The sequence below is a fragment of the Chlorocebus sabaeus genome, chromosome 5 (assembly GCF_047675955.1).
Source record: "Chlorocebus sabaeus isolate Y175 chromosome 5, mChlSab1.0.hap1, whole genome shotgun sequence".
Lineage (NCBI taxonomy): Eukaryota > Metazoa > Chordata > Mammalia > Primates > Cercopithecidae > Chlorocebus > Chlorocebus sabaeus.
Window position 1 is genome coordinate 4,787,356 of NC_132908.1, and position 23,540 is coordinate 4,810,895.

A 23,540-nucleotide genomic window follows, 5' to 3' on the forward strand; every position below is an offset into this window, starting at 1 on the left:
TGGCCTAGGGTGATCCGCCTGCCTCAGCCTCCCAAAGTGCTGGGATTACAGACGTGAGCCACCGTGCCTGGCCCAATTTTTTTTTTTTTTTTTGAGATGGAGTCTCACTGTGTCGCCCAGGCTGGAGTGCAGTGGCTCGGTCTTGGCTCATTGCATGCTCTGCCTTCCGGGTTCACGCCATTCTCCTGCCTCAGCCTCCCGAGTAGCTGGGACTATAGGTGCCCGCCACCACGCCTGGCTAATTTTTTTTGTATTTTTTAGTAGAGACGGGTTTTCACCATGTTAGCCAGGATGGTGTCTATCTCCTGACCTCATGATCCGCCTACCTCGGCCTCCCAAAGTGGTAGGATTACAGGTGTGAGCCACCATGCCTGGCCATGATATTACATATTATAAGTAATCCAGAGATGATTTAAAGTATAGAGTATATGCACAGGTTATATGCAAATACTGCCTCATTTTATATTGGACATTTTAGCATCTGTGGATTTTGGTACCCACGGAGGTCTTGGAACCAACCCTTGAGGATTCCAAGGACAACTGTATGATGCAGGTGCACCTCTCCTAGCTGCTCAAGGGTCGTGGGATGCAGGTAGGTTTTCTCCCCCTTCCCCTCCCTCCCACACACCTTCCCTCCCGTCTCTCTCTCTCTTTCATTCACGAAGTCAGCAGTGGCCAAGCACAGAGCTGGATATCTGGGATATTGAGGAAAGGTAAAAAGTCCCAGGACTGAAGCCACAGGCCCGCATCTTCCTCCCTGGGCCTCCAGCAGTGGGGAGCCAGGGAGTGCCTCTGCTGGGGCTGGCTCTCCGCTGGGCTCGGCAGCCTCTGCTGGGGCTGGGCTCTCTGCTGCTGGCCCTGGGGAGGGCGGGGCTGGTTGCCAAGACCTCAGGTGGTATGGAGCCGGAAGCAGGAAGCAGCCTGTGCTCCCCAGACCTGCCTGGTTGAGGGAGTTGGAGGCTTCTAGGAGGTAGGTGGGGGCCTGGGGGCTGGGCCACCAGGGGAAAGAGAGGGGAGAAGACAGTGGCTGGGGAGAAGCTTGTCCAGGCTGGGGTCAGGGTAGGGACCACACGGCTAGGCAAGGAGAGAGGCTGGGCCTGGGGCCAAAGGAGAAGTGGAGTGGGAGGGGGCGGGGAAGCTGGTGCTGGACCAGGCGCGGGGAGAGGCTGGGCTGTGGGAAGCCTGGATGTGGTCCCCGCTGAGCAGAGCCCAGGGTTCTGATGCAGCCTCTGGGGGGCCAGGGCAGGCGGCACTGTGCACGCCGAGATGGCTGTGTCCACAGAGGAGCTGGAGACCACAGTTCAGGAAGTCCTGGGGAGACTGAAGAGCCACCAGTTTTTCCAGTCCACATGGGACACTGCTGCCTTCATCATCTTCCTCATCTTCGTGGGTAAGTGTGGCTGCAGCCTCGGGATCCCCCCAGCCCCCTGCCCTGGGCCCTGGGTTGGTCACACCTGGATGGCTGTCCTGTCCCCAGGTACGGTGCTGCTCCTGCTGCTGCTGGTCATCGCCCACTGCTGGTGCTGCAGCTGCTGTGGTTCCCCTGGGCCCCGCAGGGCAAGCCCCAGGAAGGTGAGCCCCTGGAAGGTGAGCCCTGCCGGCCGCCGGGACCTGCATGGAACTGTACTAGGGGTGGAGGAGGGAGGTGGGGGGAGTGGTGGGAAGGGTGCTCATCCCCCTAGGGAACAAGGAGCGAACCTGCTCGGTCCCTCTGTGCTTCTCGTGCAGGAAAGACCCAAGGGAGTGGATAACTTGGCCCTGGAACCCTGACCCTGTGTGTCCTGCCTGGTGGCAGTAACAAAGCCTTGTCTGCCCAGAGCCTGAGTCTGCAGTGTCTTCCAGTCCCCATCTGGGTGGGTGACATGGGACTCGCCGCCCCACTCAGGTGCCCACCTGGCCTCTCTAAGCTTTCAGTCAACACCACTGTGCCAGATCATCCTGGGTCACCTAGCTGGGAGGGGAGCTGGTCTCAGACCGGGCGGCCTGAACTCCCAGGTGGAGTTCTTGTCACCACCCCCCAGGCCTCTTGGCAGAGAGGACGAGAGAGAACCCGTCCTCTCTCGAAGGTGGGTTCTGTGTCCAGCCCTTGCATGGCACAAGGAGTGGGGAAGCCAGGCTCTGGGAATAGGGGAGACGGCTGGCTCCTAAAGTTGATGGCCACTGACTACCAGGGACCCCCCGCCTGCCTGGGTCCCCACTCTGACAGACAGACAGACACGGCTCCAGGTGGAATCTGATGATCTTTATTTCTTAGAGGGCCCTGGATCGGGGCTATGGAACACAGTAACCAGCACTGCACTCACTCCTGGGGTGGCTTTGTCTGTGCCGTTCCTGACTGTCCCCTGGGACTCATAGCTTAGTGCCACCCCCCACCCTCCAGGGGGAGGGGACAGCGAAGGGGAGAGGAAGGAGAGCCCTGGGCCTGGCCCTGTCCTGAGTCCAGAGATTCCCATGGTGACCAGAAGGGCGGGGTTGGGAATGTGGGACGCCCTCAGCCCCGCCTTCCGGACCTCCCCACTACCCTACCAGACTAGCCTCTCTTCCTCCTGGTGCTTCCAGTGTCCATTCCCAGCAGTGCAAATGTGTTAGGCAGGGGAGGGGGTAGGACAGAGAGATAAATAGCAGCCTGGCATTGGTGCTGGCTGGTGCTCTGGGGCGGGTATGAGGGGACGGGCTGCCTTCCTGGAGACAAGCTCCTGGGTGCTGTGATCAGAAGGGTCTGTAGCTCCAGTAGCTGGAGAACACGGAGATCTGCAAGGAGAGGGGTGTGGTGAGTGGCTGGATGGAGGGGATGGGATGGCCCAGGGGAGATGTCAAGGTCACCCAAGGACGGTATGTCAGGACAGGGCATTGCTGCTTAGCAGTACTGTGGGGGTACAACAGACCCCAAGATTGGGGCGCTCTGAGGGTGGGGCAGGGCCCTCACAACCCCTGCCCACTGTAAGGGTACACCAGACCCCAAGGTTAGCGCACTCTGAGGGTGTGGCAAGGACCCTTAGAAGCCCTTCCCCTAATGAAGGTGCTCGGCCCAGACCCCACCTTGTCCTTAAGCTGCTGGCAGAGCTGCAAGGAGACGGTGAAGTAGACCAGGGCATCGTTGAGCCAGGGGATCACGCACTCCACCTTGTGCACATGGCTCACCTCCAGGCGCTGAGAGCCCCACTCGCTGTGGGCGGTGAGAGGGTCCCTGAGGGGGGGCCCGGCCCTCCAGGTGCAGAGGGATGGGGTGGGCATGCCTGGACCCCTCTCCCCTGCCTACTTACAACATGGCCCCAGGGCTGTGCAGCACCGCGCCTCCGGCTGGGCGGAAGTTCTAGGGAGAACGGCACCAGACCCATCAGGCCCTGCAGGGTGTGTGCGTGGGGGGCAGCGGGCCGGGCAGGAGTCCCTCCTCACCTTGGTGGAGTTGGGCTGCAGGGCATGCAGCTGGTACACCGTGAGGCAGAGCTTATTGAGGTTGATGTAGACATTGACCAGCAGGTCGGAGGGCAGGGCGGGGGCGAACATCCGCTGCGGGAGGCAGGTAGGATGAGACCCTCCCAAGCTCCCAACCCAGGCTGGATGGAGCAGGGCTCTGCAGTCATTCATGGAGTCTGCAGGGGACTCCAGTCCCCACCCCAGAGATGCTCTTCCCATGAACGGGGGGCTTCCAGACTTTTCCCAGGTGCCCCAAGTACCTTCCTGTGCTGTCAGGTTTGGGAACCACTAACCCCAAACAGGGTTAACGTATTTTGGGGGCACAGGACAGAAGCCAAGGACCCCATACCAGAAAATTGCCTAGACAGAATTCTAACTATAATTTGGGGGGTGGCACCCCTTGCTGTCCATCCTGAGGGCAAGCTGGGCCCTGCTGTGGGGACGGCTCTCCTGGGGCAGGGGCTGGCAGGGACACTGACCGTAAGGCCGCTGGCAGCGATCTCAGGGAGGGTGAGGGTGGCGGGGGTGGTGAGGCGGTTTCGGGCTCTGGTCAGCTGCAGCATCACTGCATCCATCAGCTGCAGGGAGGGGCGGGGTTGGCTTTGCTTCCTCCCGGGCCCCCATGCGTCAGGGAACAACAGATATGGTAGCTCCCACTCCCGCCCAGTGGCTACAGTTCCCAGGACCCAGCAGCAGGGGCCTGTTAAAAGACAGGTGGTTGGGCTCCAGCTGGGTGTGGGGGAGGGCAGGACATCTGCACTGATGTCAGTCAGGACAGGGCTGATTCACTGCACAGGGGTCCCAGGAGCTGAATCAATGGGGACTGGAAGGTCCTGGGAGGTCAGTCCCAGGGGCACAGGCTTTGCCGACAGGGGTACAGGCAACAAAGGTTGGCTGCAAAAAGTCAGAGAGGGCTTCCTGGAGGAGGCGATGGATGGCTGGGTTGAGGTTTTCAGGAGGGTAAGCCAGGGTCACAGCTGGTGGATGGTGGGACCACCTGAAGCCCATCCCTTCCCTTTGCCGTGGAGCAGAGCCCTGGCAGACTCCTCAGAGCCCCAGCTTTCATGCCATCCAGCCGTGGCCATGAGTACCAGGGTGATGTGGCTCCCAGGAAACACGTAAGAGCTGACTGGGGGCATGGGGGCTGCAGCACCCTAGGGTGGCTACAGTTCTTGAGGGGATCTTAGTCTATCTGGTTCTACGTGTGAGGAAACCGAGGTCCAGAGAGGGCAGGTGAGCCACCAGAGGACACACAGTGAGTCAGGGGCAGAACTCAAGCGTGAGGTCAGGCACCTGAGTCAGCTCTTCACATGTGCCATGCGGTTAATGTGAAGGTTTTCACTGCTGCTGCCAGCAGCGGTATGTGCCGAGTGCTTACTGGGGGCTCCATGACCTGAATTATCATGGCGAACGGTTACTGCAGCTTGCCCCTGACCCCACAGGTAGAAAATGGAGACACAGAGTAGGCAGGTAAGTGCTTAGAGGTTGCACAGCTCCAAGCGGAGGCCCTGGGATTGGAACCCAGGTGTGATTCCGGATCCAGGACGTGGGACCCTATAGGCCCAAAAGTCAGGCCCCGGGGGAGCTCACCTTGAGGACCTCAGCGCCCGTCTTGAACTGGTAGCTCTCGTCCCGGCTGGTAAGCAGGTAAATGGCTTGGCTCACATGGTTTCTTGCATCCTGGATCTGGAAGCAGAGATCATCCAGAGGGGCCACGCCAGCTTCCATGCAGCCAGGAGGGGAGGGTGGGTGCTGCCTGCCTGCCTGCCCCAGGTCATTCCACTCTCCACATTGTCATCTCTGTGCCCCGGAGGGCCAGGTCCCGGCCAGGTGATGGGCGCCTGGCATCACCTGGGGCAGGCCCGGTCTCTGCCTGAGTGGGCTGCCCCCTCCTTTCTAAGGGATGGACAGACAGTATTGTCCAAGACATCTGTGCAAGTTGTGGAGGAAAGCAAACAGGGTGATATGGCAGGGGCAAGGGCCCTGAGATGGAGACAGTCAGGGTGGGGGGGGCAGGAGAGGAGGCCAGGGCCAGTGGCACAGGAGCTGCCAGGGAGCACGGGCCTCATCCCCAGAGCCATGGTAAGTCCCTGGAGGTTCTGGGCAAGGGAGTGACTTTTTAGAGGGCTTCTGAACCATCTCATCAAGCCAGCTGCTGTGGGGACATCACAGTCCCGATGTGGCCCTTGGGCTCTCAGGCCAGGTTCTCCACCTCCCCACGTGGCGCAGGCTCCAGGGCTTCAGGAAACACCTGCCCCCCGCTTTGCTGCTAGGAAACACCCTCCCAGGCTTGCTGTGGCCACAGATCCCCAGGGCTAGGCCCTTGCCAGGGAGGCCCCGTGGTGGGCCTGCCGCCGCCTGTCCTTGCGGCTGAGCACTAGCCAGGAGGGGCGGGGTCACCTGCTGCAGCTTCCACTGCTTGTCCTCCCGGAAGGCGAAGTGCAGCAGCTGGTTGTTCCGGGGCATCTTCAAGTTCACGTCCTGACAGGCAAGAGTGGGGTGAAACGGGCACGGGGGGCGCCTCCTGCCACAGCCACTCTGAGCCCTTAAGTGTGGGGCAGAAATGGGGTGTGTGGTGGCTCAGGCCTTGGCTGCTGTGTAGGGCAGAGAGTCTCCCAATGCCTTGGCCGTTTGGGGGGTGAACAGGGAGATCAGGAAACAGGAAAACAGGCCCAAGAGGAGCCACGAAGGAGTGAAATTGAAAGAGGTGAAGAAAGGGGAAGGGGAAAACAGAAGGCAGCCTCTGTGAGGCTCTGTGCGAATGGGGTGCATCTAGCATCTACAGATGGAGCCCAGGAGGGGGGCCTCCCCCCAGGCCTTGGTGCCTGGCACAGGGTTGGGTGCAGACTGGAGCTCAGGCGTTGGCTGATTCAACTGTGATGTGTGGCCAGCCTAATCCGCCAATGCCCATGTTTCACTGGTCCAGACACCAGGCCAGGCCGTGTGCAAAGAACCCCCCCTCCTGCAAGTCCTCCTGAATCCGCACACCCATCCCGGGGGAGGTGTGAGGGCTGCTGTCATTTTCCAAAGCAGAAAACTGAGGCCAGAGACATCAAGGGTCCCGCTCAGAGTCGCAGGGCTTGTATAGAGAGAATGTGGGAGCCCCCATGCTCTTCCCCACTGGCAGGATGGGAGGGGACAGGGCTGGGGGACTCACCGCCTGGCTGAGGGCATCCCCCTGCAGAGTCAGCACACCCTTCACCTGGTCTGTGCTGTAACACGTGGCGTCAGAGCGGTGCCTGTGGTCACCACCCCCACCACCCAGCCCTCCCTCCCGGCGGGCTGCCCCTCCTGTCCCATCGCACACCCAGCTGGTCTGCAGGACAGGGCTGTGGCCATGCCTCCTACCCCCCAAGGTACCCATTTCCCCGGTTTCCGCCCAGCCCAGGCTCACCCACAGCTGCCTAGGATGAAGTTCTCTTGCTTGGCGGGCCCCTCAGTGCCCGAGCCCGGCAGAGTGAAGCGCAGAGAGGCCTCCTGTGGCACAGAGGGAAGGAGGGGAGCTGGTAGTGCCCACTCAGGCCCGGCCCAGTGCTCCTTCCAGAAGGCCCCCTCCCTCCACGTCAGCGGGGGGAAGGAACAAGGTAGCCTGGCCTCAGTTGCAGCTGGGGTGGGAAGACCCTGCCCAAGCACCCCGGGCACCTAACCGTGAGCCTGATCTGTTTACCCCACATTCCCTGAACACCTCCTGTGTGCCCGCCTCGGGGAAGACAGGACAGAGACAGCCTCCCGGCTTGGTTGAGGGGGGAACGGGCAAGGGGCAGAGTCAGGGAACAAGGCAGTAGTCAGGGTAACCCGCGGTCCTGGGCCACAGCAAGCACTGCGCCGGTCACTTCTGTGAGCTGCTTGGCTCATTTATCTATACTACAGCCTCGCGAAGCGGGTGCTGTTATCTCCCTTTTGCCAAATGAGAAAAGGGAGGCCCAGGGAGGTTCAGTGACTTGGCCGAGGGTCACACTGCCAGGCAGAGGCAGAATTATTTGGCTCCCAAGGCGGCCTTCCCCGATCCGATGCCGGGCGGGACTCAGGCCCTTGCTAGCGCCCGCGTCAGGACTCGCCCCTGTCCGCACACAGGTGCTTGTGTAACGAGGTCGGCTCGAGTTCGCGGAGGCGGGGCCTTGCTTGAAAGCCGCGGCGGCCGCACGCAATAGGCGCTCAGGACGCAGCCGCGGGCCCCAGGTGGAGCCAGGGAGATGAGGAGGGAGGGTCGCCACGCCCGGCGGGGCAGGGCACGGATCGTTACCTTGAGAATGTCCTGCAGCTGCTTCAGCACAGCGTGCACCTCGTCGTGCAGCAGCCAGCGGAACTCCTCCTCCTGCGGGACAGACCCGGCGGTCACGCTTGGCCCCGGCGCCCCGCCAGCCCGCCCGCTGGCCCGCGCGCCTCACCAGCACGGCCCGCTCCGCCGCCGTCGCTGCCATCACGGTGGCCATGGCCGCAGGCCGCTGCCAAGCGCCCTCCCCGCCGGCAGCTGCTCCGGTCCACCAATCCTTCTGTCCTCGGTCCTCCAGTCCTCGCGTCCGCCCGCGGGGTCTGGCTCCGCCCCCGCCCCTGACTGGCTGAGTGGGCCCCGCCCCGCCCCCAGGCCGGCTCCGTGCTCGCGATTGGCCGGCTCCTGTCGGCCCGCCTCGGCTCGCGAAACCCTCCGGTCGCCTTGGAACGAGGCCGGCGGCTGCGCCAGTGAGGCCGGCTCCGACCGGCCAGGGACGCGGCCGGCGGCTGCGCGAGTCAGGCTCGCTCCCGCTGGCCAGGGACGCGGCCGGCACCAGCCTGGGGCGGCCGCTCGGGGGCGGAGCTTCCGTGTCGCCCCCAGGCTATGATAGGGCGCGCTGCTCCACTCGCGCTGATTGGGCGGCAGGACAGTCTGTTCCCGCTCCGCCTCCCTATTGCCCTGCTTGGCCTCAGTTGGTCGCGCTTCCAACCCCGCAGCGGACCTCGCCGCCGCTTGCAGGTCCGTCTCTCCCAGACGCTGAGGTCCCGAAAACCCATCCCGGCCCCGCAGCTGCCCTCTCCTCCCACCCATCTTGCCGAGGGCGAGGGAAGCAGGACTCCCGCGGCACAGCTGTGTTACCAAGAAGTGTTTTATTTTTCTTGCAGTAGCTTTGTTAATTGCACAAAATCATGTTTTGTTTTTGCCATTTAAACATTATCACACAATCCTATTCTGAAAGACAAATGTTCATTAAAAACAAAGCAAAAATAAAAATTCACAACCTTAATTACCTAGATTTGTCATTTAAAGGTTTAAAGAAAAAAAGGGAGGGGCTTTCTTACAAGCTTTTTCACAAGTGTCACATTTTCTCCTTAAAAGGGAAGGATTTCAAAACAAAGGTGAAATAGCTTAAACAGAAATATTCATAAAAAGGAATTTTACAGAATTGTCAACAATATTAAGACAACATTGACTAACCGGTTTCATTACCACATCTTCCCCCTCCCCCACCCCCAGTGTGTCCTGCCAGGACTAGAACAGGCTTTGTGTTCAGACAGAAATGCTTCAAAATCCCAGTGAAATGAACTGTGCTAACAACCCGACAGGCATCTTCCCTGCCCTCCCCCACCTCATCTGCAATTCTCTAACCCAAGTTCTATCTGTGAAAGGGGCCAAAGCTGTGAGGGGGAAGGACCCCACCCCAGTGTGGCCACCTTATATATATATATTCCATCATAAATGCTGGCCTTCCTTCTGCAAATTATGATTTTGGAAAATCCAACCCATGCAGAGGGATACAAAACTGACATCCCTTGGGTGACTTGTTTTTTTGCATCATCCCAAGCCCCCCATGGTCCCCATCCAAGGAGATATGTAGGGCCTCGAGGATGTCCCAGACCCACCTCGGAGGGCCAGTCAGTTCAGGTAGGTCAGGCCCAGTTCTCTTCCCTCCCGACAGACCCCGGGCCCGGGCAGCACCGAAGACCATGATGCTGGCTGGAGTGAAGACACTCGTTTCCGTATCAAGAGCTGAGCCTAAGAAATGCTCATCGCTGGTCAGGCTGGGTCTGGGCCAAAGAAGGGGCAGACAGAAAGAAATACTGTCTCCACAGGAGGAAGAGGGCGAGGAGGGAGGATGGAGAGTGGTGGGCATGCAGGGGGCTTGGCAGGGCAGACTGGAGAAGGGGGGACCACTGGGAGGGGACCGAGGTCAGAGTGGCTCTTCAGAGCCAGGTGAAGAGTCTGTGGCCTAACGGAAACAGGAAGGAGCGCCCCCAACCCCCACTCCTCATGGCTCATCACTAGTGGCCCTGAGGACCCCCTCCCAAGAGCTGGAATGCAAATCCAAATACTAGAACAGCCCAGGGAGGAGCGCCCGTGGCAGTGGCGTCTGGGGCGTGGCTTCGAGGCGGTGAGGGCTGGACCTCCAAGCTCACCTGCAGGCCAGATGCTTGCTGCACTCCCTGGAAAGCCAGGGCCCCATCTTCTCGGGACTCTGCCAGTCTCTTTTCAGTTCACAAACGCGTCTATGGAGCGCTGGGTGCACACTGGACGCTTAGACGTGAAAATCTTTCTCAGCTCATCACCTGAGGTTGGAGGGCCCAAGGGACCCTCTGTCTGGAGTCTGTACTGGCTCATCTGGGCCCGAGGCCTCTCCTTGCAGGGAAATCAGTGGGGATGTGGACGTGACTACAGCCTCTTCGCTCTGGGGAAAGCTGTGGGAAGGCTTCCAACTCTCATTGCTGATTCTAGTTCCTTGACTGGAAGGGGTTTGAGATAAGACAAGCTCGGAAGAAAAAAAGCCAGGCAGCAGTTTCTGGGCAGCTTCTATCCAGGGGCGAGTCTGTGTGTGTGTGTGTTTGTGTGTGTGTGAACACAGCCACCTCGTCCGGGGGCCAGTGCCCAGCTCAAGAGCTTTCCCACAAGCCAATCCTGCTGACACTCGTCCCCTCCCCACCGGCTTCAGGGGAAGGCTGCTGCTGTGTGCTGTGCTGATGGCAAGTCTCAAAGTCTGTATAAAAGGAAATGGAGACAGGTGGGCTGGTCCAGAATGAAGTCCCAGGCCCCTGACCCAATGTGAGGAAGAGGGGGTCAGAGGGGGGATTGGAGGGGTGGGGGCGGGGTGTCGACAGCTTAGTGTATATAGGCTCGGTACACGGCAGACATATCGTTGTCGGACTGGTCCAGCGCCTTGGCTCTTTTGTACACCTGGAAAAAAAAGAGATGGCTCAGTCTCTGGCCCCAGAGCTGCCTTTAAGACCTAGATGTGATTCCTGGAGGCAGTGCCGGATGAGGCTAGCAGGCAGTGCTGGAGCCCAGGCTGTCTAGGTAGGAATCCTGTTTTGACCTTGCACGAAGCACCTGTTTCTCTGGGCCCCAGCCACTGTGCTTCTTGCTCTGGGAGAGGGAATAGTACCCAGGGGTTCTTGTGAGAATGACATGTACTATGGGATATAAAGCACTCAGCATTGGCCGGGCACTGCGCCTCATGTCTGTAAGGCTGAGGTGGGTGGATTACCTGAGGTCAGGAGTTCAAGACCAGCCAGGCCAAAAAGGTGAAACCCCATCTCTAATAAAAATACAAACATTAGGGCCACGTACAGTGGCTCACGCCTGTAACCCCAGCACTTTGGGAGGCCGAGGTGGGCAGATCACAAGGTCAGGAGATTGAGACCAGCCCGGCTACCATGGTGAAACCCCATTTCTACTAAAAAAAAAAATACAAAAAATTAGCCAGGCATGGTGGCCTGTAATCCCAGCTACTCGGAAGGCTGAGGTGGGAGAATAGCTTGAACCTGGGAGGCGGAAGTTGCGGTGAGCTGAGCTTGCACCACTGCACTTCAGCCTGGGTAACAGAGCGAGACTCCGTCTCAAAAAAAAAAAAAAACCAACAAAAAACAGAGGCTGCAATGGCGCGTGCTTGTAATCCCAGATACTCAGGAGGCTGAGGCAGGAGAATTGCATGAACCCAGGAGGCAGAGGTTGCAGTGAGCGGTGAACCGAAGTCACATCATCACACTCCAGTCTAGGCGACAAAAGCGAAACTCCGTCTCAAAAAAAAAAAGCATTCAGCATTATTAATAATTTAATAATGTCTCTAATGTCCCTTCCTGCAGATCACTCTCCAAAGCCTTTCCATGTTATCCTCTGGGCTGTTGTTCTTACTATTCCCTCTGCATGGAATGCTTTTCCCTCACTCACTTATCATTGGTTCTTTCTTAGCTCAAAGGCCTTTGCCAACTGTTCCAAATGAAGCAGCAGCTGCGCCCACCACTTTACCCAGTCATCTCTGTCTTTTACTTGTATTTCTTACACTCTGAAATTCTGACCTTTTTAACTGCTTATGTGCTAATTCTGTACCCGCTTCCAGTTAAATGTGAGTGTTCCTGGGAGAGATGGAGGGAGCTGCACACCAAAATGTACTCGGAGTGCAGAACAGTGCCTGGCAATCAGCACCTGCCCCAGAGACACTAGTGGAATATGAAAAAGCTTGAAAAGAACTAAAAAGCCATTGCTTGACAGGCAATAGGGCCATGCTGACGCAATGTGGCTGGACACATGGGTCCCTCCTACGTAATTAGCTGTGGGCTGTGGGTTTTTTTGTTTTGTTTTGTTTTTTACATTAAGTAGTCCTGCAAGAGCCACCATAACTGAGGTTCACTGCAGCTCAGATATAACTTTCAGCTCACAGTTCACAGTTACAATTGAATACAAACATTTTCAGGTAAAAGAAACTGTCACTGGGCAGAACCACATTATAGGAAATTCCAAAGAAAGTTTTTTCAGTGGAAAGGAAGTAACACCAGAGAGAAACTCTTCTTTAGGGAGTGATAGAGTTTACTAGAAACGGTAAATCTAGAGAAACTTAAAATTATTTTTTCTACTAATTTCTTTTCTTTTCCAGACGGAGTCTAGCTCTGTCCACCAGGCTGGAGTGCAGTGGTGCAATCTCAGCTCATTGCAACCTCTGCCTCCCAGGTTTAAGAGATTCTTGTGCCTCAGTCTCCCAGGTAGCTGGGATTACAGGCGCCTGCCACCATGTCTGGCTAATTTTTATATTTTTAGTAGAGACAGGGTTTCACCATGTTGGCCAGGCTGGTCTCCAACTCCTGACCTCAAGCGATCCACCCACTCGGGCCTCCCAAAGTGTTGGGATTATAGGGGTGAGCCACCATGCCAGCCTTTTCTCTTAATTTCTTTAAAATACATATGACTGGCCACGCGCAGTGGCTCACGCCTGTAATCCCAGCACTTTGGAAGGCAGAGGTGGGCAGATCACAAGGTCAGGAGTTCAAGACCAGCCATGGCCAACATGGAGAAACCCCATTTCTACTAAAAATACAAAAGTTAGCCGGACGTGGTGGCGTGCGCCTGCAGTCCCAGCTACTCAGGAGGCTGAGGCAGGAGAAAGGCTTGAACCCAGGAGGTGGAGGTTGCAGTGAGCTGAGACCATGCCATTGCCCTCCAGCCTGGGCAACAGAGTAAAACTCCGTCTTGGAAAAAATAAAAAATAAAATACACATGACTGCTTTAAAAATCACAGTGTTGCCTGGTGGGTTTAAAACAAGGGCAGATGAGGCCTGGCGTGGTGGCTCACGCCTGTTATCCCAGTACTTTGGGAGGCCGAGGCAGGTGGATCACCTGAGGTCAGGAGTTCGAGACCAGCCTGACCAACATGGAGAAATCCCATCTCTACTAAAAATACAAAATTAGCCAGGTGCATGCCTGTAATCCCAGCTACTTGGGAGGCTGAGGCAGGAGAATTGCTTGAAGCTGGGAGGTGGAGGTTGCGGTGAGCCAAGATTGTGCCACTGCACTCCAGCCTGGGCAACAAGAGCAAAACTCTGTATCAAAAAAATAAAAAAATAAATAAAACAAAGGCAGATGAAACACCCAGGACCCACCTATACCTCAGAGTGAGAGTTCTCACACCTGTGGTGCTTCTGCCCCCAGGAGACATCTGGTAATATCTGGAGACATTTTCTGTCACCCGAGAAGGACTATGTCACTGGTGTCTGGCAGGTGGGTTGCCCAACATCCTACAGTGCTTGGTTAGCCCCCACACACAGAATGACAGTAGTGCCGAGGTTGAGAAACCCTGCCTTAAAAGATGAGGGAGGGGGAAATAAATGCTTCTATGTGGTTGCAAAGTTTCTACATTTAACGGGAAATGGTACAAGATTATCTTTTTTTTTTTTTCTTGAGACAGGGTCTTGCTCTGTTTCCCAGGCTGGAGTGCAGTGGTACGATCACAGCTCACTGCATCCTTGAACTCCCAGGCTCAAGCAATCCTCCTGCCTCACCTGCCTCAGCCTCCCAAGTAACTAGGAATAGGGTGCTCGCCACCACGCCCAGCTAGTTTTTGTATTTTTTTTTTTGTACAGATGGGGGTCTCAAACTCCTGGGCTCAAACAATCCTGCCTCGACCTCCCAAAGTGCTAGGATTACAAGGATTACAAGTATGAGCCACCGTGCCTGGCAAGATTAACTCTATTTTAAGGATTTATATTGCAATCTGTAGAATAACCACTAAAAAATGAATGTAAAGAGGCAAAGTAAAAAAGAAAACAGATAAATGAAACTGGAATTCTTTTTTTTTTTGAGATAGAGTCTCGCTCTCTTGCCCAGTCTAAAGTACAGTAGCGCAATCTCGGCTCACTGCAAGCTCCACCTCCTGGGTCCACGCCATTCTCCTGCCTCAGCCTCCCAACTAACTGGGACTATAGGTGCCCGCCACCACGCCCGGCTAATTTTTTGTATTTTTAGTGGAGATGGGGCTTCACCATGTTAGCCAGAATGGTCTCGATCTCCTGACCTCGTGATCCGCCCACCTAGGCCTCCCAAAGTGCTGGGATTACAGGTGTGAGCCACCGCGCCCGACCTCTTTTTGTTTCTTTGCCCGGCTAATTTTTATTAGCCACTATGCCCGGCTAATTTTTGATATTTTTAGTAGAGACTGGGTTTCACCATATTGGCCAGGCTGATCTCGAACTCCTGACCTCAGGTGATCTGCCTGCCTCAGCCTCCCAAAGTGTTGAGATTATAGGCATGAGCCACTGTGCCCAGCCGAAACTGGAATTCTAAAAAGCAAGCAAGAAAGGAGGAACAAACAAAAGACAAAGGCAACAAACAGAAATCAAATGATAAAAACGCTAGCTCCAAATCAAACCACATATCAATACAACTACTAAAGGTCAATGCACCAGTTAACCTTAAGAACCTGACCTCTGAACTCCTAACAGTACAGAGCCTAAGCTCTGAACTGAAATGGCTGGAAAGCACCGAGCTGCATTGAGAAAGTAACCTAAAAACTCTGCTTCCAAGCCAATGAATCCTGCAGTCAGAGTGGAGGCAACCTGGAAGTCACTTCAAAGAGCAGCTTTCCCAGCACAATCCACATGAAACCCTTGGGAAATAACTATAGTCAGAAATGAGCTTTCGGCCGGGCGCGGTGGCTCAAGCCTGTAATCCCAGCACTTTGGGAGGCCGAGATGGGCGGATCACGAGGTCAGGAGATCGAGACCATCCTGGCTAACATGGTGAAACCCTGTCTCCACTAAAAATACAAAAAATTTAGCCGGGCATGGTAGCGGGTGCCTGTAGTCCCAGCTGCTCGGGAGGCTGAGGCAGGAGAATGGCGTGAACCCGGGAGGCGGAGCTTGCAGTGAGCTGAGATCCAGCCACTGCACTCCAGCCCGGGAGACAGAGCGAGACTCCATCTCAAAAAAAAAAAAGAAATGAGCTTTCATCAAAAAAGACTTATAAAATACATAAATACATGGGAATTCTACTATCCAGAGAGAATCCACAGGTCGAATGAACAGGGGGGACTTGAAATAGTAATGTAATCTGAAAGAGTCATGAAATAAGTACTCTGAAATGCTGAAACAGACAAGAGACAGAAGTCAGAATTTAGGAACAAGGCTGCAGGCAGTGGCTCATACCTGTAATCCCAGCACTTTGGGAGGCCAAGGCGGGCGGATCACTTAAGGCCAGGAGTTTAAGTCCAGCCTGGCAAAATGGTAAAACCCTGTCTCTACTAAAAATACAAAAATTAGCCAGGTGTGCTGGTGCATGTCTGTGGTCCCAGCTACTCAGGAGGCTAAGGCAGGAGAATCACTTTAACCCAAAATGTGGGGGCTGCAGTGAACTGAGATCATGCCACTGCACTCCAGCCTGGAAAACAGAGTGAGATGGCCGGGCTCGGTGGCTCAAGCCTGTAATCCCAGCACTTTGGGAGGCCGAGACGGGCGGATCACGAGGTCAAGAGATCGAGACCATCCTGGATAATACGGTGAAACCCCGTCTCTACTAAAAAATACAAAAAAAAACCTAGCCGGGCAAGGTGGCGGGCGCCTGTAGTCCCAGCTACTTGGGAGGCTGAGGCTGGAGAATGGCGTAAGCCCGGGAGGCGGAGCTTGCAGTGAGCTGAGATCCGGCCACCGCACTCCAGCCTGGGCTACAGAGCGAGACTCTGTCTCAAAAAAAAAAAAAAAAAAGAAAACAGAGTGAGATTCTGTCTCAAAAAAAAAAAGAAAGGAAAAAAAAAAAAGAATTCAGGAATAGAGAATTACACTATGAAAAGCCAGGTGTCAACAGAACAGTAGTGGCTGGGCACGGTGGCTCACGCCTGTAATCCCAGCATTTAGGGAGGCTGAAGTGGGTGGATCATCTGAGGTCAGGAGTTTGAGACCAACCTGGCCAACATGGTGAAACCCTATCTCTACTAAAAACACAAAAAGTTAGCCAGGAGTAGTGGCAGGCACCTGTAATCCCAGCTACTGGGGAGGCTGAGGCAGGAGAATCGCTTGAACCCAAGAGGCAGAGGTTGCAATGAGTCGAGATTGCACCATTGCACTCCAACTTGGGCAACAAGGGTGAAATTCTGTCTCAAAATAAAATAAATAAAATAAAATAGTGTATCAGCTGATAGTACTTGAAAAATACAGCTGCTGTTTTGCAAAGTGTCACTTTTATTGTAAACATATGGTAAAGACAAATGTTTTTCAGTTTTTTTTTTTTTAGATTCAAATTCTATGAACATGAGCTAAGAAAGTAGAACTTCTATCCTAAAAAACTTTTCAAAAGTGTATGTGAAGCTGGATACAGATATGCACGCCTGTAGTCCCAGCAACTCGGGAGGCTGAGGTGGGAGGATTGCTTGAGCCTAGGAGGTCAAGGCTGCAGTGAGCTATAATTGCGCCACTGCTGAGACTGTCCCAAATATAAAAAAAGTGCATGTATAAGTGCTTAAAATGTCATTTGAAAAATGCTAATAGACATGCTAATTAAAAGGCAGATACCATCAAAATGGATAAAAATCCAAGCCCCAATTACATGCTGTCTGCGAAAGACACAATTTAGACATAAATAAGAGAGGAAATGCATGGAAAAATATACATACCATGAAAACAATAAGCCGGAGAAGGCTGTAGCCGCTTTCTTTTGCTTTTTTTTTTTGAGATGGAGTCTCATTCTATTACCCAGGCTGGAGTGCAGTGGTGCGATCTAGGCTCACTGTAACCTCCTGCCTCCCTGTTTCACGCAATTCTCTGCCTCAGCCTCCCGTGTAGCTGAGATTACAGGTGCCTGCTACCACACCCAGCTAATTTTTTGTATTTTTAGTAGAGACAGGGTTTCAACATCTTGCTCAGGAGATGGAGACCATCCTGCCTAACACAGTGGAACCCCAGCCTGGCCAACATAGTGAAACCTCATCTCTACTAAAAATACAAAAATCAGCTGTGTATGGTGGTACATGCCTGTAATCCCAGCTACTTGAGAGGCTGAGGCATGAGGCTGAGATCACATCCCTGCACTCCAGCCCGGGTGACAGAGTGAGACTCTGTCTCGAAAAAAAGAAAAAGAACAAAGAAAAGCTAAACTAAGTAGAGGGAAGGGAATAAAAAAAGAAACTGGGCCAGGCACAGTGGCTCACGCCTGTAATCCCAGCACTTTGGGAGGCCGAGGCGGGCAGATCACGAGGTCAGGAGATCGAGACCATCCTGGCTAACACGGTGAAACCCTGTCTCTACTAAAAATACAAAAAAAAAAAAAAAAAAAAAAAAAAAAAAGAAAAAAAAAGCCGGACGTGGTGGCGGGCATCTGAGGTGACACAGCAAGACTCTGTCTCAAAAAAAGAAAAAGAAAAAGAAACCGAATGGTTGGGTGTGGTGGCTCATGCCTGTAATCTCAGCACTTTCGGAGGCCAAGGCAGGGCAGATCACCTGAGGTCAGGAGTTCGAGACCAGCCTGAACATAGAGAAACCCTGTCTCTGCTAAAAATACAAAAATTAGCCTGTGGTGGTGGGCACCTGTAATTCCAACTACTCAGGAGGCTGAGGTAGGAGAAATGCTTGAACTCAGGAGGCGGAGGTTGCAGCGAGCCGAGATCGCGCCAATGCACCCCAGCCTGGATGACAGAGTGAGACTCCATCACAAAAAAAAAAAAAGAAAAAAAAAAAAGAAAAAGAAAAAGAAAAAGAAACTGAAGGGCCTTGGGGCTTGGGCCACACACTCTGTCAAGCTACGCTACCTCGTTTGCTGCAGCTGCCATGGGAGTCGGATGGTTGACTGCATCACCCAGTGCGATGGCTAAGCGGAGATCCTTCTGAATGTATTTCAGGTAGAAATCAGGTTTAAAGTTTCCTTGCAGGATATCTGAGGAGAAAAAGCCAGTATCAGACAAAAGCCAAGGACCTGAAATTAAAAACCACCTACAGTCCATCAGGTGTCAATACCTAAAACGTATTCAAGGCTCTGTTCGACACAGCCTAGGCCTCTCGGCCTCTCCCACACTCTTAGATACCTGAGGGCTGGAGCTCCCAGCCTATATTCCCAAATCCCGCCCACTGTGTTTCTGAACCTCCTCTGGCCAGGGTCAGGGACTGACTAGGGAGGGGCATCTTTCATGCTCACTGAACCCCTGACGTAGTCCCCTGTTCTAATCAAACACCAAATGCAAGAAGAGGGACCAAAGGCAACTCACTTTGGCACTTCTGGTCCAGGAAGATGCTGGCCAACTGTCCCTGATTGAGGATGTCCAAGAGTGTCTGCTGGGACTGGCCTGTCACCTGGGCCAGGGTCAGCCCCTCGGCAATAGTGGCCATGAAGCTCCCTTGGACCATGTTCACGATCAGCATCATCTTGGCTGCGTTGCCCACTTCACCTGCCCAGGGCAAAGACTCACGGTCACAGCCCAAGAATGCCACAGACAGGGCTTCTCTGCCCACGCTCACCTCTGCTCAGACCCACCTCTCTCCAGGGGAGGCCCCCTTCACCTGCCCCCGACAGACTGGGCTCTTCCTCCTTCCACGCACTGACTATGCAGGTGAAAGGAAACCTTCCCTGGGGCCCCCGGCAGAAAGGCCGTGTGGGACTGACGCTGTCATCAGTGTGATACAGAGGAGATGTGGCCCCAGGCTCCAGGCCTGACGGGTGCAGGCGTGTTACCTAGGAAGAAGGAGGTCTTCCCCATCGCCTGGAAGCAGCTGCTGCAGTCCTCGTATAAGCCCCTGTCTCCAGCCGCTAAGATCACCAACATCCCGTCATTAGACAGCTGCTGATTCCCTGAGACGGGGGCTTCCAGAAAGCGCCCCCCTCTGGACACAATCACCTGGAAAGAAAAGTCACAGCTTCTGGAGGCCTCCTCTCTCCCAGCGCTCTCTGGGCAGGACACAAGGAGTGTTGCTGAGTGGCCACGGCTGCTCATCACACCTTCCAGAGCTGGAGAAGACGGCCACCCATACCAAGGTCCTACAGCTGACACCTGAACTCAGGAGCTAACCATGTGCAGGTCAGACAGGCCGAATCACAGCAGTGATGAGACGCTGGGGTCTCCACACAGGCATCCACTGACTTGGAATTTCTTTCTTTCTTTCTTTTTTTTTTGAGACACAGTCTTGCTCTGTCGCCCAGGCTGGAGTGCAGTGGTGCGATCTCAGCTCACTGCAAGCTCCGCCTCCTGGGGTTACGCCATTCTCCTGCATCAGCCTCCTGAGTAGCTGGGACTACAGGCACCCGCCATCACACCTGGCTAATTTTTTTGTATTTTTAGTAGAGACGGGGTTTCACTGCGTTAGCCAGAATGGTCTCAATCTCCTGACCTCATGATCTGCCTGCCTCAGCCTCCCAAAGTGCTGGGATTACAGGCGTGAGCCACCATGCCCGGCCCGGAATTTCTTAGAGACCAACAACTAGAACCTGATGCGACCATGTCAATTGGCTTGGTTGAACGCACACCTCCCCTGTGGATGCTGCGCTCCCCTCAGAACATGTGGGTTCCCAACTCCCACTCCCTTATTTGGGCCAGATGCTCAGGGAGGAGGGATGCTTTGCCAGTGCCAAATGCAGACAGCTGCTCAAACCCCAATGCCAGGCGGGCGGCCTGGGTTGCTTCTCATCATAAGGCTGGCAGCTCCAGGACTTGATGCCCATCCCAGCCATGCAGCAACTGCCCATGGCTGTTCAGACTAGCTGCGGTTTAAAGGTGGAGCACGGGATAGGCTAGTCCCAAGGCTACTCGCCTCTCCTCTTCCCTCTCTGGCATTGGCTCTAGAGTAACTGCCCACTCTTGTAAGCCTGGGTCTTGGGCTCTGATAGAAAAGATGCTGGAGAGCCAGCCCGAGGAAGGCTGCTACCTGGGCCAGCTCAGTGACTGTGTCAGCGTCCACTGTTGACATGTCCACGTAGCACTTCCCAGGGCGGATCCCTTGCAGCACACCACTGGGGCCCAGCACCAGCTGTGGGGACATAAGGGAGAAGCAATAGCCCAGGCTCCCAGGCAGATGCTCAGGAGCCCTACAGACCTCAGATCAGAATCCTGCTGCTGTTTTGGCTCATTTCCTGATTTCTATCAAGCTGAAAAGGGAAGAACAATGAAATAAGCAAGGGATAGAAAAGTACTTCCTGCATGTTCCCATTTATCTATAAAAAGAATATATGTGAGTGTGTGCATTTCTTTTTATTAAAAAGAAACCCATTTAAAACAATGGTTTATTTTGGGGGCTTCTTTGGATTTACTTGGATTAGGCTAGTCACCAGTTTAACAAGATGACTACCGCACTTGAACTTGTAAAATATACAAATACAGCGACAGCTAAACATAGAAACCTGGCACCTGGACCAAAGGCACACTCAGTCCCAAAGCTTCCAGTTCAACAAGAACACATGAAGCCTGTTCAAGACGAATTTCAGCACAGACTCCAAGGGCCCTAGTAGTATTCATTCTTTGATCGGAATTAAAGGAAGTCTGTATTCAATTAATGCAAACACCCTTCACAATGGGAGATGGCCCCTCATGGGAAATTCAGCCCCCCACATGTGGACACTCACTTGGTGTGCAGGGGAGGAGGGGAGGAGGCCAGCCAGCAATCCTGGCTGTGACCCGGAGTCGCTGAGGGGAGGGAGGGGGTCCTTACGTCCTTGGCCGCCTTGGGATCCGACACGCAGGCGAAAGTGATGTCGCAGGTTGAGACGACTTCAGCGGGGGTTCTTCCCAGACGGGCCCCCTCCTGGATGAACAAATCACACTGCAAAAGTCACAGATCCTAACGTGAGCTGCAGGCAGTGCACAACAAACATGCCAGCCAGGCCAGAGAAGCGTTGACCAGGCTTCCTGGCAGGCCTCCCAAGGCAGGAGGCTGAGGCCGGGAGCCTGGGTCATGGAGACAGGAGCCCAACTTTTGAGGAAGTGCACGAGGCCTTTTACCAGCCATCTTCAGTTTTTGCATGACAGGTGCCTAGGATGATGAACTACTTCACAAGTGTCTGCTGAAGGTGTGCTGTTTCAAGAATGGGATGTGAGCAGTACCTGTCCCCACCCCTGCTGTGCTGTCCTGGCTGTGGCCTTGAGCTATCAACACTTTGCTGGGAACGTGGGGCTGTGGCTGGGACCCTTCCGCCTGGTGGCCACTACTTTTTGGGATGTTTCTCAACACTGTTGTCAGGTTAATAAGACTTCTGGAAGTGTCTAAAAGCACTAACATTTTGGCTTTTTTTTTTTTTTTTGAGACAAGGTTTTGCTCTGTCACCCACGCTGGAGCACAGTGGTACAATCATGGCTTGTTGCAGCCTCAACCTCCTGGACTCAAGTGATCCTCCTGCCTAGGCCTCCTGAATAGCTGGGACTACAGGTGCACGCCCCATGCTTGATTTTCTTCTTCTTTTTTTTTTTTGTAGAGACAGGGTTTCACCATGTTGCCCAGGCTGGATGGGCCTACTATTTTATATCAAACTTTTAATAATTTTACGATTCACATTTATCTGTATTATCTTTCATAATTCTGGCATAATTATGGTTTATAGTGGTTGACTGCAGAACACTACACTGAGAGACACACTGTGATTTACCTAATGGCTCACCTGCAGTTTGACACTTAGCCTGCTTTCCACTGTAAAGTGATACCAACAAACACCTTTATGCACAAAACTTTTCTGTTTTAAATTTAGGTCTCCACAAGTAAAATAAAACAGGTTCTAAAACAGTTTTAAGGCTCTTAACAAATGTAGACAGATGACTTCCCAATTAGACTACGTCACTTCATAAAGAGCACCAGCAATATCTCCTGTTATGCCAGTGCCAAGTGTGTAATTTAAAAACTACAAATAAGGGCCCATAAATATATGTAAAATTCCTCCTACCTGATCATTTAACCAGTCAAAAAAGGCAACTTTTTGTTTGATATATTTTAATTACTCCTGATTACAGAACCTTTTTTATGCCTCTGTTTCCTCTTTTATGAGCAATTTTTTTGTCTTTTTTTTTTTTCTGAGACAGGGTCTTGCTGCTGCCTATGTGGGATTGCAGTGGTATGATCACAGCTCACTGCAGCCTCTACCTCCTGGGCCCAAGAGATCTTCTGGCCTCAACCTCCCAAGCAGCTGGGACTATAGGCAGGTGCCAGCTCACTCGGCTAATATTTTATTTTTTGTAGAGATGGAGCCTATGTTGTCCAGGCTGGTCTCAAATTCCTGGACTCAAGTAATCCTCTTCCCTCAGACTCCCATGGTGTTAGGATTATAGGTGTGAGCCTATTCTCACATCTAAAATTAGGAGCACCCTGCTAATTTTTTCGTCTTAATTATCAAACTATGTGTTTAATAAAATCAACGTATTACCCTTCTATCGTATTTGCTGCAAGTACTTCTAGTTGGTATTCCTTTCAATTTTGTTTATTTTTTGTTGTTGGGGAGTATTATCAAAAAAAATCAACTGATCTTCTTGTGTGATTCTTATTGTTTCTAGATTACAAAGATCTATGTTAATATTTATTTTCTTCTGGTTTTCTTTTAAAAAATTAATTCTGGGCCAGGCACAGTGGCTCATGCTTGTAATCCCAGCACTTTGGGAGGCCGAGGCGGGTGGATCACCTGAGGTCAGAAGTTCGAGGCCGGGCGCGGTGGCTCACGCCTGTAATCCCAGCACTTTGGGAGGCCGAGGCGGGCGGATCACAAAGTCAGGAGATCAAGACCATCCTGGCTAACACAGTGAAACCCCGTCTCTACTAAAAATACAAAAAAATTAGCCGGGCGTAGTGGCGGGCGCCTGTAGTCCCAGCTACTCGGGAGGCTGAGGCAGGAGAATGGCGTGAACCCGGGAGGCGGAGCTTGCAGTGAGCTGAGATCACGCCACTGCACTCCAGCCTGGGCGGCGGATTGAGACTTCGTCTCAAAAAAAAAAAAAAAAAAAAAGAAAAAAGAAGTTCGAGACCTGCCTGGCTAACATGGTGAAACCCCGTCTCCACAAAAAAAACCCAAAAAATTAGCTGGGTGTGGTGGTGCATGCCTGTAATCCCAGCTACTGGGGAGGCTGAGGCAGGAGAATCACTTGAACCAGGGAGGCGGAGGTTGCAGTGAGCCGAGATTGTGCCATTTTTTTTTTTTGGAGACGGAGTCTTGCTCTGTCAATAGGCTGGAGTGCAGTGGCACGATCTCAGCTCACTGCAACCTCCGCCTCCTGCGTTCAAGCAATTCTCCTGCCTCAGCCTCCTGAGTAGCTGGGACTACAGTTGTGTGCCACCACACCCAGCTAATTTTTGTATTTTCAGTAGAGACAGGATTTCACTATGTTGGCTAGGACGGTCTCGATCTCCTGACCTTGTGATCTGTCCGCCTTGGCCTCCCAAAGTGCTGGGATTACAGGTTTAAGACACTGTGCCTGGCCGAGATTGCACCATTGCACTTCAGCTTG

General features: G+C 53.7%; 3 protein-coding genes across 10 annotated transcripts in view; 1 reads left to right on the forward strand and 2 right to left on the reverse strand.

Moving 5' to 3' along the window:
• The first annotated feature begins 804 nt into the window (after nucleotides 1-804).
• On the forward strand, nucleotides 805-1,818 carry SMIM22 (small integral membrane protein 22). Of its 3 annotated transcripts, none has more exons than XM_007984642.3 (4): nucleotides 805-970; nucleotides 1,247-1,390; nucleotides 1,478-1,587; nucleotides 1,729-1,818. In XM_007984642.3, the coding sequence occupies exons 2-4, from the start codon at nucleotides 1,267-1,269 to the stop codon at nucleotides 1,768-1,770; spliced, it is 276 nt and encodes a 91-aa protein (XP_007982833.1). In that variant the 5' UTR covers nucleotides 805-970; nucleotides 1,247-1,266; the 3' UTR covers nucleotides 1,771-1,818. The 3 variants fall into 3 exon arrangements, with proteins under 3 accessions (XP_007982833.1, XP_007982822.1, XP_007982843.1); XM_007984631.3 differs by having other exon boundaries at nucleotides 909-970; nucleotides 1,242-1,390; XM_007984652.3 differs by having other exon boundaries at nucleotides 909-970; nucleotides 1,242-1,390; nucleotides 1,478-1,572.
• Nucleotides 1,819-2,221: 403 nt separating this feature from the next.
• Nucleotides 2,222-7,960, reverse strand: ROGDI (rogdi atypical leucine zipper). Its single transcript, XM_007984622.3, has 11 exons — nucleotides 7,806-7,960; nucleotides 7,661-7,732; nucleotides 6,812-6,894; nucleotides 6,575-6,629; nucleotides 5,818-5,898; nucleotides 5,008-5,103; nucleotides 3,897-3,995; nucleotides 3,397-3,510; nucleotides 3,264-3,313; nucleotides 3,040-3,166; nucleotides 2,222-2,751 (listed from the first exon to the last, which is right to left on the reverse strand). The coding sequence occupies exons 1-11, from the start codon at nucleotides 7,848-7,850 to the stop codon at nucleotides 2,710-2,712; spliced, it is 864 nt and encodes a 287-aa protein (XP_007982813.1). The 5' UTR covers nucleotides 7,851-7,960; the 3' UTR covers nucleotides 2,222-2,709.
• A 520-nt stretch (nucleotides 7,961-8,480) lies between these two features.
• GLYR1 (glyoxylate reductase 1 homolog) overlaps nucleotides 8,481-23,540 on the reverse strand; it is a 45,899-nt gene continuing 30,839 nt past the window's right edge. For 2 of the 6 annotated variants that reach the window (XM_037989882.2, XM_037989879.2), the window contains 6 exons: nucleotides 20,770-20,862; nucleotides 19,990-20,091; nucleotides 18,803-18,965; nucleotides 18,339-18,518; nucleotides 17,886-18,010; nucleotides 8,481-10,558 (listed from right to left, as the gene is read on the reverse strand). In XM_037989882.2, coding sequence (XP_037845810.1) covers nucleotides 10,484-10,558; nucleotides 17,886-18,010; nucleotides 18,339-18,518; nucleotides 18,803-18,965; nucleotides 19,990-20,091; nucleotides 20,770-20,862 — 738 coding nt within the window. In that variant the 3' untranslated portion in view covers nucleotides 8,481-10,483. Of the gene's footprint in view, nucleotides 10,559-17,885; nucleotides 18,011-18,338; nucleotides 18,519-18,802; nucleotides 18,966-19,989; nucleotides 20,092-20,769; nucleotides 20,881-23,540 lie in introns of all 6 variants that reach the window. The other 4 variants (XM_037989881.2, XM_007984610.3, XR_005237724.2 and 1 more) reach the window with 3 other exon arrangements.

Coding starts and splice junctions, on each gene's coding strand:
- SMIM22 (XM_007984642.3), top strand. CDS start 1,267: ATGGCTGTGTCCACAGAGGAGCTGGAGACCACAGTTCAGGAAGTCCTG. Junction 1,391..1,477: donor CATCTTCCTCATCTTCGTGG/GTAAGTGTGGCT, acceptor TCCTGTCCCCAG/GTACGGTGCTGCTCCTGCTG. Junction 1,588..1,728: donor GGAAGGTGAGCCCCTGGAAG/GTGAGCCCTGCC, acceptor CTTCTCGTGCAG/GAAAGACCCAAGGGAGTGGA.
- ROGDI (XM_007984622.3), bottom strand. CDS start 7,850: ATGGCCACCGTGATGGCAGCGACGGCGGCGGAGCGGGCCGTGCTG. Junction 3,511..3,896: donor TCGCTGCCAGCGGCCTTACG/GTCAGTGTCCCT, acceptor TGCCTCCCGCAG/CGGATGTTCGCCCCCGCCCT. Junction 2,752..3,039: donor GCCAGCAGCTTAAGGACAAG/GTGGGGTCTGGG, acceptor CTCTCCTTGCAG/ATCTCCGTGTTCTCCAGCTA.